A 14,595-nucleotide genomic window follows, 5' to 3' on the forward strand; every position below is an offset into this window, starting at 1 on the left:
AATTAATTAATAAATGCTGAAAAAATCATAAAAACTACTACATGTCTAATATGTATTAATTATAATTAATCAATAGATTTTTATTAATTTAATTACGATTAAATTAATTAAAATTTTTGTCTATTACTTTGTACTTTTTTGTCCCTATATGGACACATAATTTGAAAAAATCGTACTATCTTTATTGTTTTTAAATCAGTAAAAAATAACTAATCACAACGAAGTTATGAATTGCTTTGAGAAAAATACTCGATGGACTTGGCGGCAGATATGTGATTTCTATTGTTTGAAATCTGGGTACATACAAATTGATTAATTTTTAAACAAAATAACAAATTTTTATTCATGTTAAATAGAAGTAATTGATTCTTTCTCGCTTTCGTGCTTTAATATGTATATTTTAATATTTTAGCTTAATTCTTGTATTTAACATATCATTTGTATTTAAGAAAACATAGCAACTTTTTGGTAATAACAAACTTATGGAACGCAATTATAACGTAACTAAAAACATATTTTAATAAGTTATAACTTACTTGCATTACCTAATTTCCTATAATAATATTATTCTTACTAAGAAATACGGTTTGACCTATATTGATGGCGATTTTAATTTATTAAGCTTATATTTAAATAAAAACAACTTTTCGAACGTTTATTTTCCACTGCAGAATATCTCTTGTGAAGTGCACTATCCGACTGCAAAAGAATTATCTAACTATCTCTTTAAGTTTTCTTTCCGGAAAAAAATTTCCCGTTCTACAAGCAAGGATTCAAATCCCCTGTCATGTTAACGTGAGAGCACGTGACCTTTTGCCCCGTAGGCACTGCCACTCTAAATAGCTTCCCTTGAGGCATACAGACGCACACTTTAAACTGCCCTATTGCCCTATCCCCCTTGTTTAGGGGCACGGCAATCGGCAGATATCTCACATCAATGAATACCCCTTCTTTCCCGCTCAGAACTATGGAGCCATTTATTGATTTCAGGTAGATATCTTGGTCCGCAGACCAGTGGAGGAGTTTGGACTCCATGTGAGTGCCCTCTGCGCCTTGGAGGTGAGCTGATGCTTCAGAACGGAGGAGCAGATCCTCGTCTACGGGAGAGGATATCCGTTTCGTGGACACTTGCTGGAAAATTAATAATATTTAATTGCTACACAGTTTTTACAGAATACATATTGAGATATGCAAGTCGTTGTATATGGTTCGTCATTAAAAACCACTTATACTGATGTGGGGAGCATTTTGTGCATCATCACACTATCACACAAAACAGTCGCGTAAAATAAAATATATCATATATCAAGGTTCCTGTTTTATCTCAAGGGAGCATTTAATCGGTATAAAAAGTATCCTATCACAGAAAGTCAGCTCATACTTTGCCTGTATACCAAATTTAATCAAAATCCGATCAGTAATTTCGGCGTGATTGACGGACAAACATTCAAACATACGAACTTTCACCTTTGCAATATTAGTGTTTCAGTATGATTATCAATCACTACATAGTATAAAACAAATTCGCTTTCTCTGTCCCTATGTCGCTATGAATGTTAAATCTTTAAAACTACGCAACGGATTTTGGTGGGGTTTTTTTTAACAGATAGAGTGATTCAAGAGGAAGGTTTATATGTATAATAACATATATTTAACTACTATGAATTTAGCGCGTGCGAAGCCGCGGACTAAAGCTAGTTTAACATAAACCACTTCTGATCCATATGAATATATTTTCTTATCACCGATCCTCACCTTAGCGACCAAATTGTTCAGTGGCTCAGCGAGCGACATCTCAGCGCTGTTGGTACTGAACACCGTCTCCCCGGTCGCGGGTTCGATCAGCTCGAACGCGCTGACGCCTCGAATGAACACGCCGGAGTTGTTCACTGTGACACGCGTGTCGGAGCGAGATAGACTAATAAAAAAAATTAAAAAAATTACAACTACCCCCATTTTACCGCCGCCTAGGTCCTAGGTTCAATTCCGGTGAGGGACGCACAAAAGTCTCGGTCTGGCAGGACACGGAAGGCTGATCACCTGCTTGCCCGTAAAGAAAAATCCATCAGTGAAACAGATGAATATCTGTCCCATACCGCTAAGTAGCTAGTCTAATATATAAAATTCTCGTGTCACAGTTTTCGTTGCCATACTCCTCCGAAATGGCTTGACCGATTTTGATGAAATTTTTTGTGCTTATCTAGTATCTACTATCTACTATCTTCGGTATCTATGAGAATCGGCCAATATCTTTTTTTCATACCCCTAAATGATAAGAGTAAGGCAGAACAGCGCTTGCCGGGTGCAGCTTGTTATAGATATACGATTACTGTTTCGTTGGTTATATGTGTGCGTGCGTCATACAAACTCGAGCGCTAATTCGTTGGTTACATGTGTGCGTGCGTCATACTAACTCGACCGCTGATTCGTTGGTTATATGTGTGCGTGTGTCATACTAACTCAACCGCTGTTTCGTTTATTATAAGTGTGCGTGCGTCATACTAACTCGACCGCTAATTCGTTGGTTATATGTGTGCTTGCGTCATACTAACTCAACCGCTGTATCGTTGGTTATATGTGTGCGTGCGTCATACTAACTCGGCCGCTGATTCGTTGGTTATATGTGTGCTTGCGTCATACTAACTCAACCGCTGTATCGTTGGTTATATGTGTGCGTGCGTCATACTAACTCGGCCGCTAATTCGTTGGTTATATGTGTGCGTGCGTCACACTAACTCAACCGCTGTTTCGTTGAATATATGTGTGCGTGCGTCATACTAACTCGACCACCGATTCGTTGGTTATAATGATACAAGCCAGTTATGTAGCTGAAAAAGCAGTGGTGGCTCAGTGGTGAGAACCTCGGACTTCAAAAATCGATAAGTCGGGGTTCGAGACCGGGCGAGCGTGCAGGAAATAAATTGATTTTTCAATTTATCTGCGCATGTGGATAACATCACCACTGCTTAAACGGTGAAGGAAAACATCGTGAGGAAACCGGCATGTCCAAGAATTAAAAAGTTCGACGACATGTGACATCTGCCAACCCGCACTTGGCCAGCGTGGTGGATTATGGCCTGTACCCTCATAGGAGGCCTGTGTCCCAGCAGTGGGAACATATATGGGCTGATGATGATGATGATGATGAGCTAGTGCCAAATCGCTCACCGAGTCTGCAAATTGAACAGCACAGATCCGTTTTCGCTGCTGATGACCATTGGGACATCCTGAAAGCTTTCGATCAGCCCATCCTTCTTGTACACGTGGTCGAGGTTCGTTTCGCCGAAGAATTTGATCGCGTTGTGCTCCGGGAGGAACTCCATGCTCTCGAGACCTGTGAAATTCAGCCTAGGTCAGTCTCCAGCTTCCCAACAGTGTCCAGATACCAAAGCCACCCGCTCCGTATCCATGTGAAAGATGGACATAAAAATAAACGAACACACTTTCACGTCCTAGTAATTAATAACGGCGAAGTTTATAAGTATGGATAGATGGATGTTTGTTAATCTTTCTCCTGTAAACAGCTTATCATATCTGTATAAAACATGGTACAGAGATAGATCATAGTCTAGTATAGTCACGCGAGTAACGCTATGTGTTACAGCTAGTCTTAAATAAGAATGTAGAAGTTCATAAAATAAAATAAAAAAAGACAAATTCATCATGTGCACTCCATAGATGACCACATGACTACCAAACTAGTTGAGAATTTAGAAATTTGAGAAATTTTTAGTTGAGAATTGTGATATTAAAGTTTAGAACCTATACAAATTATTACAAAAAGTTACATTTCAAATTTTGTATGTTTGTAGAGGTTAATCTTCAGAAGTACTGATCCAATCATGGACATGCTCACTAAGAGATATTTACATTATCTTATCCCGGGTAAACCTGAGAGAAGATGCTAATGTACATTCATATGCTACTATTTCATGTCATACTTCTACAAGGAAAGTCTAATTTAAACAGAAGTCTGATCTAATCCCTCATTAAAATATATACTAAGTCCATATGTAGGTTGCCCGGCAGAGATGGCTTTGAGCCATAAGGTCGCCAGTTACATGATTTTTCTTTAGTGTATTTAGGTTTCTTCCTTCATTTCTTTATAACAAATTGTAAAAAAAAAAAATAAAAACAAATACTACTTATGTTATATCTTGGTGTGCTTTTGGGGGTAAAATATAAAATCAAATAAACACTGGATTTCTAACATTCTAGCCACTAAAATGATTCAGTTAGTCATGAAAATTAGTTTTTAAAATCTTTCAGAAAAGGTATACATGCATCCTTCAGTTATACTACTGTAGAGAAGTTGAAAATCAGTGCTGTGCTTTATGTGGATGACTCAACCTATGGTGTGCAATGCACACGGCACCATCTGAGGGGACACTATGGTGCTCCTTGGGATATAGACTGAGATGACGCTCCCTGAGGCCAGGCCCCAGGCCCCAGGTGCCCCAGGCCGTCAGGGCTTCATTGCACATGGGCGCTACACGAGCTAGAGCAGCCCTTGAATATGTTAACACATGCTGAGTAGTATCCTTCTTAGGACTACATTGATTAGTTATATGTCTATTGGTACACTATTCTATATTAGCTTTTTATTTACCAATTAGGAGAACCTTTCTATAATTTTTCTTAATCTTCATGCACGATTTCAAACTACAAATACTCACCTTGCCCTAGCCGTAATACTGCAAGTATAATGAAAGTTAAAATAAGGTTTCCAATGGCGAGAATAAACAATAAACACACCAATGTCCAAAACACGAAGGTCTTTCTGCCTTTGTACACGTTTTTACTGACATCATTGCCATTGGCATCTGAATAATTGGTTTTTAATAAACTCTTATGATGCAATGATGGTGTTTTGGTTATTAAAGCTTTTTCAGCGCGCTGCCTTTCTAATGTGTTATCAGACATCGTTTCTGATAGCGGCGATATCCCACGTAGATTTGTGAGCATTTCTATGTTTATATACTATTTTGAGATTAATATTTAAAAATAGACTGATTTATTTACTGTATTGACGCAATCTTCAAAACTCAAATTATTGAGCGAAAGCTTTGGAATGTTATTGGCCGAAAAGTAGCAAATCAAAATCTAATAGTAGTGATGGCCGAAAATCGTTACCTTTATCAATCTTTAATGATAAAAAAAATATTTGTCCTTTCGAAACACATTTTACATATTCGGTGTACCATATAAACATATGAGCCTCTTTGTATTTTTGTTTGATAAAAATCTTTGTGATATATATTAGTAGGATTTTCTACATACTTCTATAATTTCTTTAATAACGCTTATCCGAACATACATTTGTCAAATCAACACCGAAATATGACAGAGCGAAAATTTTGACAATTTGCTTTGTAATCATGGCGTCGGAACGTTATAGTTTCTCGTTAACAACATTTAGGTAAATTTATTTATTTACGCTATTTCTTATTATAATTTATGTATATTTGAATACTTTAACACTAATTCTAATAACCAACTGTGTTAATTTTTAAATTCCACCACAGTTACTATAATACAATGACTAAGTAAACTTCGCTTTGTGATTCGTGCCTTTTTAAATTATTCAACAACAATTTTATATTTCAGTCCATCTGGAAAATTGGTGCAAATTGAATATGCTTTAGCTGCTGTAGCCGCCGGCGGGACATCCGTCGGAATTAAAGGTAAAAATAAAACAATAAAACTAGGTTATATGTTACTCCTTAGACTTCGAAACTGTAATATAATGCAAAATCAGTACGTAAGACTTTATTTTAAAGATAATTTTACATCTTTTCAGCATCAAATGGAGTGGTTATAGCTACGGAGAACAAACATAAGAGCATTCTGTATGATGAGCACAGTGTTAACAAAGTTGAAGTGATCACTGGTCATATTGGTGAGTGATATACTATATCTATACATATAGACTATATAAAATATCTTCAAAAAAATTCCTAAATATCTAGAACGCCACTTAAATAGTGTAAATGGCTATTCAGAAATAGTAAAATTAATTTAAATATCCCATTATTACATAGTCAATGAAAACTAGATATGTGTACATAATATCCAGGGTTTCTAAAATGTCTGATATCTTTTCAATGTTTAGTTTTATAGCATTGAAATGCTTTATAAATGAGAAATTTTATAATGCATTTCAATCGAGGTTTTTTATGAGGAAGGAGTTGCTACAGTTTGGCAAAAAGATGCGGAGGCCCATTTCCTTTTCCTCACCTGACCCACTCCATTCCTTCTTTTCTGTCTTGAATCCGTTCCTTTTCCCTTACCCACTAAAAGCGGGCAGCGCATTCGCAGAGGCACGCCCTTTGCGAATTTTCATAGGCGGTGGTGATCGCTTACCATCAGGCGAACCACCAGCTCGGTTGCCCGCTATGACACAAAAAAAAAATATAGCTGCTTTTTACTTAATAGATATGGATTCATGTATGCTATGTGAATAAAAGTTTTATTTACAAGTTTTTGTTGGTCCTTTGTGTGTAGCCTTTGAACACATAATATTGTATCCGAAACATAATACAAATAATGAAGTACTAACAGAACAATGCCTTTGATCTAGTAATAGACGCTAAAAACATCTATCATCATCTTCTCCTCACCTTTCCCAGTCCATTCCTTCTTTCCAGTCAACAATTCTTTCCTTATACTTTATCACTTAAAAGCGGGCAGTGCATTCGCAGAGGTCTGAGCCTCTGATTTCTTATTTGATGAACCATCAGCTCGGTTGCCTGCTATGAAATAAAAAATAAGATGATGTTGCGACTGTCAAAATTTAGCAAACGTCAGTAATATACTCATAATTTATTAATCCATTGCTTAAGTATGTTAGAGTGATATTGCTATCAAATTTTTTAGTAACATTGTTCATTCATATGGTCTCTTTCACTTATATGTATTATCTTATTATTTAAAGTTTAAACTGTCCGACCCTGGTCCGTCAGCCCTTCAATATGTCCTGAGCTGCTAACATATTGGAGTTGCATGTCGGGCTCACACATCCCACGATTGCCCCAAAACAATTGTCCTGCCTAAAGTTTTTGTTGAACATGTGCATAGATAATTGTGGTACAGTTGAACAACCAATTTCCCACTTTCCAGGCATGGTCTATTCGGGCATGGGACCAGACTACCGTCTACTCGTGACGCAAGCTCGCAAGATGGCGCAGCAGTATTATCTAATGTACCATGAACCGATACCGACGGCTCAGCTGGTGCAGAGAGTCGCTACAGTGATGCAGGAGTACACGCAGTCAGGGTGAGATGTTATCCTAACTAATATTATTAATTGCCAGCTGTTCTTCAATTTTACATTTCACTTTCAGCCTTCATTTTACCTTCGGCCAGTAATTCAGCTTTACGAATGTGGCCAGGTTGTTTAAAAGTAATTTTATTTACCCACTAGCTGTGCCCCGCGGTTTTACCCACGTAGTACCTGATTTTACTAGCTGTGACCCGCGGTTGAAACCGCGTAAGTCCGTATCCCGTAGGAATATCGGTATAAAAAGTGCCTGTGTTATTTCAGTTGTCCAGCTGTCTACGAAGCAAAATAGTATTACTATTCACCAATAGATGTCAGGGAAAAAAAACACGAATAAAACACGAATATGACATTTTCTAAAAAAAAATCCTAGCTAGATCGATTTATCGCCCTCGAAAACCCCTATATACTAAATTTCATGAAAATCGTTGGAGCCGATTCCGAGATCCCAATTATATATATATATATATATATATATATACAAGAATTGCTCGTTTAAAGGTATAAGATATAAGCTAAAATCTTTCGAAATTTTTCAAAACGGACCAGTAGTTCTTGAGTTTAGCGCGTTCAAATGAACAAACAAACTCTTCAGCTTTATAATATTAATATAGATTATATGACTGCTAAGAGGCTTAGGCTCAACTGAAAGTATAATAAAATTTAATTTATGCCGTTATAACATCAAAATGCTTTATAGTTTGACAAAAAGACGCGGGTTTGTATCCCGCCTCGACAAACAATTCTCAGATAGTACACGATTTTTTTTTTAATTCCAGGGGTGTCCGCCCCTTCGGCGTGTCGCTGCTGATCTGCGGGTGGGACGGGGACCGTCCCTACCTGTTCCAGTGCGACCCGTCCGGGGCCTACTTCGCTTGGAAGGCGACCGCCATGGGCAAGAACTTTAATAACGGCAAGACTTTCCTGGAAAAGAGGTTGGTGTAAAAATCTCCTCAAGTTGGCGTTTTGGTGCTTTGTAAATTCGACTTTAATTCACGAGTATAAGGTTGAATTTCCATTGTGTTTATTGACCAGCTAGCTAGCTATGGCCAATGTTATATATGTATTACTTTTTATATGTCTTGTGAATACTTTTTTTTTTATATACACATTTGAAGAATGCGCTGCAGACTCAGGGGCTAAGGACAAGGACAGGATTGACAACTGGAAATAAGGAATGACCTGGGAAAGGATCACGCTGAAACTACTGAACAAATTTTGATGAATTTGGTATACAGACAGGTTATGAGCTTACTTGGCTGACAGGATACTTTTTATCCCAATTAAAGTTCCCTATGGATACAACAGGTATCTTGATATCCGTGCAGAGCCAGGACGAGCGTCTAGTATATAATAATTTTATGAAATTTCAGATACACAGAGGAGTTAGAGTTGGATGATGCGGTGCACACGGCAATATTGACGCTGAAGGAAGGATTCGAAGGTCAAATGACTGCGGACAACATTGAGGTTGGCATTTGTGATGCCAACGGCTTCCGGAGGTTGGAGCCAGCTCATGTTAAAGATTATTTAGCTAATATTCCGTAATGTTTATAATAAATTTGTGTTTTGGTTGTGTGTGTTTTATTAAATTTGGAGTTTTTGGTTGGTGTGTGTTTTTTATTTTACAGGAGTTTTAGTTTTTGCACGCAGCTTTGCTCGCGTTTGAATTATAAATCTTCATACTCGAATCCATCTGACGACACAATTAAATATTTAAAATCAGTTCATCCGTTTAGGAAGAATTCAATCACAAATATGGACAAAAGGAATGTACTAGCAATTGACAGATATTTTTACAAGACTAGCGTGTAAAAACTGTGCAATTCTAAAAATATTACAATCATACATGTCAAATTCATAACCTCCTTATTTTAAGGTACTGCTGATTTAGTTTATTTTTGTTAAAATTAGAATAGATAAAAAGGAATTGTTTTTTATATAACAATAATTGTATATTTATTAAGTAAATCAATCTTTATCAGTAGTTATCGGATGTAATCCATAGATTATAAATAGATATTTATAATTTATAAAGAATAGATTTTTTTTATTTCTTCAACACGTTTTATCTTTGTTAATGACTATTTATGATTCAAATCTGAGATTGAAAGAAATGCATTTGAACTTAGCTGATCCAAAAGTAATGACAATATCTAAACCGATATTTCACATAGAATACGAAAATAGATACATATTTTTCGCTCAAAGACCGACAACGCTCATTGACCGAAAAAATAGCTCACAGCGCGTTGTGGTCATAGTAAAATACCTGTAGTAGGATGAATGATCGGTTCACTCACACGTCCATACTAAGAAATAGGTAGGCTCTTTAGGTTGCCGAAGGGGTCGCGGACGTATTTTAACCAGCTCCCGTGGCCCCTTCACTCAAGTGGCTAGACGGAACACAGTGGGGTTTTGGTCGGTAAGAATCCGACATAACCCACGGCTCCATCCCCGGGGGCCGTGGGTATCTATGCAAGATTTCCCCACTATAAAAAAGAAAAAAAAAGGCTCTTTAGGTTAGCATTGAGATTCACCATAAAAAGTGAAGTCAAATATACACATCGTGAATTTCGTGTTGTACCTAACTAATGAAAACGCTCATGGCGCGTTATGGCAATAGAAAAAGTTGTGACTTCAAGTGAGGAAATCTTGTACAGTGTTCGGAACCGTACGATGTACGATAGCATACTATTATCGTACGCAGATTGTACGATAATTTCTATCATGATGCAAAATTTGAGTATTTATATTATTTCACTCATGCGCTGATAGTCTAAATCGAAGTAGCATGATTTTATTTCGTCCAATTAAGTCTTGGGAAAATACCGGAAAATACAAGTTCTCTATTCCTATTGGTTCTTACGATTCCCTATGCTAAGTTTCACCACTGCCGATACTGTAACTTTATCCAGCGCCTGCTGTACACGCTTTCTTATTGGTTAGTATAGCATCTACCAATGCGAACAAAAGAATATAAGTTCGATATTTCGATTATGTATCCAACTTGCATGAGTCATGAGAACAATGAAATTTTGTCTGAGTGAATTTTACGCTTGGCGCATTTATTGAACTTAAAGTGGAAAGGGAATCAGTTCAGGGTCTGTGCCACGTGTAAAACATTTGGATTTCAGTGTTCTGTTGATTTGACAGCGGTGGTTTAAAAAAGATAAACTATAGAGTACTTGCATGCATATCAATATTACAATTTATATGATTTATTTATCTGTAATAGACATTATCCTAAAAAGTACGATAATTTTGTTCCATGTACGATAATTTTACGCCCCGGGGTACGATAGTCGGCCCACTTCAGGTTGCTAACACTGATCTTGTATAGATATCCACGGCCCCGGAGAAACGAGACGTGGGTTGTCGGATTCCTACCGACTAAAACCTGTACGAGTCGCTTTAGAGAAGGGGCCACGGGAGAAGTAATAGCAGCAGATAAGTATGCGTACAGGATAAGTATTCGAATTAAGAAAATTAAACAAATTGTTACTTGAAATATGTATTGTCTTTATTACACTTTACAGTAATTAGATAGTGAAAATTAACAGTCCTTTTTGAATTTATGTGCCAAGTCAAGTGTGTTCTTAGTTAGACGTCACAGATAATGTTACCATTATGGATACAGATAAATAAGTAAACGCCACATACGCTCGCGATGCCCTCGGCGCCAAGCGCAGAATTAGAGCGGTAAGGAGGAATCACCTCCATTCTCCTGTGGGCGGCGCGAGCGGAACACGTCTCGCGCCGACACCAGGCAATGGATTACATCCCCTATCCATTGCCCGACACCCTTCATCAAGAAGTCAAGTTGCGACTAACATAGAAAGCAACGCAACACAGATTAAGAACTAGTTACTACGTAACTAGTCCAGCAGGCAGTACGTCTTCGCCAGATCGGATCAGCATGGTTCCCCAAAGCTATGACACTTGATAGTTCCACAGATTAAAAACTGACAGTTCACAGTCAATCCACAGATTAAGAATAAGTGAGTTAACCTAATACACTCGTCGCATCCCTCCCTTGTGTGAATATTTTACTCTGTGGTGGGTTTTGAAAAAGTGTTTCGTTAAACTCATAAGGCCATTTATTAACATAATAATACTAGCTGTTCCCTCCGTCTTCGACCGTAGTACAAATATAGCCTATGTCACTCAGTGAAGATATAGTTCGCTAATGGTGTAAGAATTTTTTAAATTGCTCCAGCAGTTTTTACGTAAAATCATTGCAAACGTACAAAAGTTTTTTCTTCATAATATTAGTGTAGATGTACGTTTATCGCAGAACATCTGTCCGCAATTGTATTTTTTAAATTCTTTGTAAGCGGATTACTATATTACGATATCAGTGTTACGTTATTAGAAAATAATAGTCTAGTGCAAGCCGTTACCCTAAGGGTTCCGTACAAACTCACCCATCCAATTTAACCGTACGTGGATAATTAAACCTAGACTTTTTATTATTTATTGTTGTAGCGGCAACATAAAAACATCACCTCCGAAAATGTCATCTATGTAACTATCACGGTTCATGAGACACTGCCTGGTGACAAAGGAACAGAACAGATATGTCTGCATAAGACAGTGAAATTTGCAGTTTTAATAGGACCCGTTTTGTACGGGGCCCTGAAAACGATAACTACGTCTAATCAAACTAAATCACAGCCTATCTTTGTGATGTTGATAAGAGATATAGTTCAATAATTGATTGTATCGAAATGAGTTACGCAAAATTTTTCAAAACACCGTAAACATAGATGCCTTGTTTTTAGTGTTCTGTCGGTCAGATCAACAATTTATTTACACAATAACTATTTAAAAAAAAAATAGAAGTGTCATGAAACTGTCAGAACTATAACAAATCGAATGGGTCGCTTCGCTGTCAGTCTGCATATTTGTATATCTATCAGTTATTAATGAAGGACTCAGAGTATGTACTATATGTATAAAATAGATATTGTGCATAGATATATAGATACTAGACGCTCATCCCGGCTCCATACAAAATATCCTATTTTATCCCAAGGAAGCGTTTAATCGGAATAAAAAGTATCACCCAAGTCAGCTCATAGCCGTTCAGCAGTTTCAGCATGATTGACAAACAAACTTTCACATTTATAATATTGGTGTGATTTATTACCTACTTATAAAATACTAGCGGTCCGCCCCTGCTTCGCCCGTGGTACATATATAGGCTATAGCTATAGTTCCTGAGGTTAGTGCTTTCAAACAAACAAACAAAGAAACTCTTCAGCTTTATAATATTAGTATAGATGTATGCTTATCGCACAAAATCCATCCGCAATTGTACATTTCTTATTCTTAGTAAATGGATGAAAATCAATATTAGACTAGAATAAAACCTTTTGTGTCACGATTCCGACTCGCACTTGACCGATTATAATTCCTAATCCGTATATATGTATATCCTCCGAAACGTCTGGATCGATTTTGTTTTAAGAGAGCAAAAAGTATTTATTTATAAATTAACCTGAGTCGTCAGAACCGCTTTCTGTCAAAAGGCCGGCACACACTTGGCTGTTCATTGAAATAAATGGGGAAAACAAGTAAACGTTTTCTGATCGTAATCAGCATTCGACACAGTCACGTCAGAGGATTGCCAATAACTAGAAGCTAGTGCTGCCATCTATAAAAATAAACCGATAATTTTCCCATGTATATTCTTAAATTGTTTTCTTTTTAACTCAAACTCAAACAATTATTCAGCAAACAACTGATTATTAGATAGAAATTTTCTATTCTTTCAAAATTTCTCATTTATAAAGCATTTCAATGCTATAAAACTAAAATATAAACTGATTAAATGTTTGAGTTTGAGTAGCTTCCTTTAGAAGCGTTTTTGAATCAGCAAAATACATAAATTAATATTTCACCAGTTCAGAGACCAGCTTCTATAGAGAAGAGCCGACAAACTCTGTAGTTACTATTTTATATGTCACAAGCTGTTCGCCCCGGCTTCGCCCGTGGTACATATATAGTCTATGTTACTCGTGGATAATGTAGCTTTCGAATGGTGAAAGAATTTTTAAAATCCGTCCAGTAGTCTTTGAGCCTATTCATTACAACCAAACAAACAAAGTTTTCCTCTTTATAATATTAGTGTAGATAACGGGCTACTGAGCTGGTGGTTCGCCACGTGATAAGCGATCACAACCCCCCATGATGTTCATAAGCGCTTTTAAACGAAAAGGCCTACGGAAAGGATTGACAACAGGAAAGAAGGGTGAGAAATAAGATACCCAAGGGGAATGGACCTGACTACCTGGCCACCAGCACCCAACAGCATCTACCGTCGGAATCCACTATCAGAAGCCGGGTAATCTCGGTATAGTTTCGAGTGGAGTTAGAATTTATTTACATATTTCTACGTTATCATCAAATGTAATTACAAGTTATATGCCCAATGCGACAGTGTCTTATAACTTAGTACTAAAATAAAGTAAATAAATAATTTCACCCGCGTAAGTCCGTATCCCTTAGGAATATCGGGATAAAAAATTACCTATATGTTATTCCAGTTGTTCAGCTATCTACGCACCAAATTTCATTGCAATCGGTTCAGTAGTCCATCCTTACACACTTTCGCATTTATAATATTAAAAGGATAGGATATAATAAAATATAATAGTTTAAAAAAACTATAAAACACGCTTTAACAAAAATCATATTTTGCAAATTGAAAACTGGAATAATTTTATCAAATTAGTGTATTGTCATCGGTCCTCAATAAATCTACAAAGTTTGAACGAAATCTGGCCGTTTAAAGTGGGTCAAAATCGCGCCCAAAGAAGTCAGTTACAAACAAACAAACATACAAACAAACAAACATACAAACAAACATACAAACAAACAAACATACAGGTGAAGCTAATAAAAAGCGTGTAAAAATAAATACCTATTTCCCTTAGTCACGCCATCACGGGTGAAGGACTGTGCAAGGCGGTGCAATATATAATATGACAATAAACATTTTTAATTTTGTTAAGAAATAATCAAAACGTCCTCAAATTTTCTTAACTACCAAATTTAAATGGTATCACTTGAGAGGCACCAGCTTTCAAATAAAAAAATATTCATAAAATTCGGGTCATCCAGTACATAGTTATGAGGTGAACACAAAAAAATTCAGTTGAATTGATAAATTCCTTCTTCTTATAAAGGCGGTTGAAAATACACTTTAGGCAGCAAATAAGTATACTCTTTGAAAATGAGCTGCAACTGGTTTACCATCTTTAAAAGCCCAGAATATATGTCTTATTTCATATAAAACTGGGTATATTGAA

The 14,595-nt window shown here is 36.7% G+C and overlaps 2 protein-coding genes across 2 annotated transcripts; one reads left to right on the top strand and one right to left on the bottom strand.

Moving 5' to 3' along the window:
* Positions 1 to 555: 555 nt before the first annotated feature.
* On the bottom strand, positions 556 to 5,035 carry LOC119838994. The gene is made up of 4 exons (XM_038365163.1): positions 4,677 to 5,035; positions 3,169 to 3,334; positions 1,756 to 1,918; positions 556 to 1,131 (listed from the first exon to the last, which is right to left on the bottom strand). Exons 1-4 carry the CDS (start codon positions 4,963 to 4,965, stop codon positions 760 to 762), a joined length of 990 nt encoding a protein of 329 aa, XP_038221091.1. The 5' UTR covers positions 4,966 to 5,035; the 3' UTR covers positions 556 to 759.
* A 307-nt stretch (positions 5,036 to 5,342) lies between these two features.
* Positions 5,343 to 8,853, top strand: LOC119838995 (proteasome subunit alpha type-2). The gene is made up of 6 exons (XM_038365164.1): positions 5,343 to 5,419; positions 5,608 to 5,684; positions 5,801 to 5,899; positions 7,120 to 7,276; positions 8,059 to 8,214; positions 8,653 to 8,853. The coding sequence occupies exons 1-6, from the start codon at positions 5,379 to 5,381 to the stop codon at positions 8,825 to 8,827; spliced, it is 705 nt and encodes a 234-aa protein (XP_038221092.1). The 5' UTR covers positions 5,343 to 5,378; the 3' UTR covers positions 8,828 to 8,853.
* The last annotated feature ends 5,742 nt before the right edge of the window (positions 8,854 to 14,595 follow it).

The sequence above is a fragment of the Zerene cesonia genome, unplaced genomic scaffold (assembly GCF_012273895.1).
Source record: "Zerene cesonia ecotype Mississippi unplaced genomic scaffold, Zerene_cesonia_1.1 Zces_u007, whole genome shotgun sequence".
Lineage (NCBI taxonomy): Eukaryota > Metazoa > Arthropoda > Insecta > Lepidoptera > Pieridae > Zerene > Zerene cesonia.

What these genes read in the sequence shown, in the direction of transcription:
- LOC119838994 (XM_038365163.1), bottom strand. Translation starts at nt 4,965, where the DNA reads ATGCTCACAAATCTACGTGGGATATCGCCGCTATCAGAAACGATGTCT. An exon ending in AGTATTACGGCTAGGGCAAG is followed by an intron (nt 3,335 to 4,676) that starts GTGAGTATTTGT and finishes TGAATTTCACAG; the next exon opens with GTCTCGAGAGCATGGAGTTC. An exon ending in CTGTTCAATTTGCAGACTCG is followed by an intron (nt 1,919 to 3,168) that starts GTGAGCGATTTG and finishes TTTTTTTATTAG; the next exon opens with TCTATCTCGCTCCGACACGC.
- LOC119838995 (XM_038365164.1), top strand. Translation starts at nt 5,379, where the DNA reads ATGGCGTCGGAACGTTATAGTTTCTCGTTAACAACATTTAG. An exon ending in TTCTCGTTAACAACATTTAG is followed by an intron (nt 5,420 to 5,607) that starts GTAAATTTATTT and finishes TTTATATTTCAG; the next exon opens with TCCATCTGGAAAATTGGTGC. An exon ending in CAGGAGTACACGCAGTCAGG is followed by an intron (nt 7,277 to 8,058) that starts GTGAGATGTTAT and finishes TTTTAATTCCAG; the next exon opens with GGGTGTCCGCCCCTTCGGCG.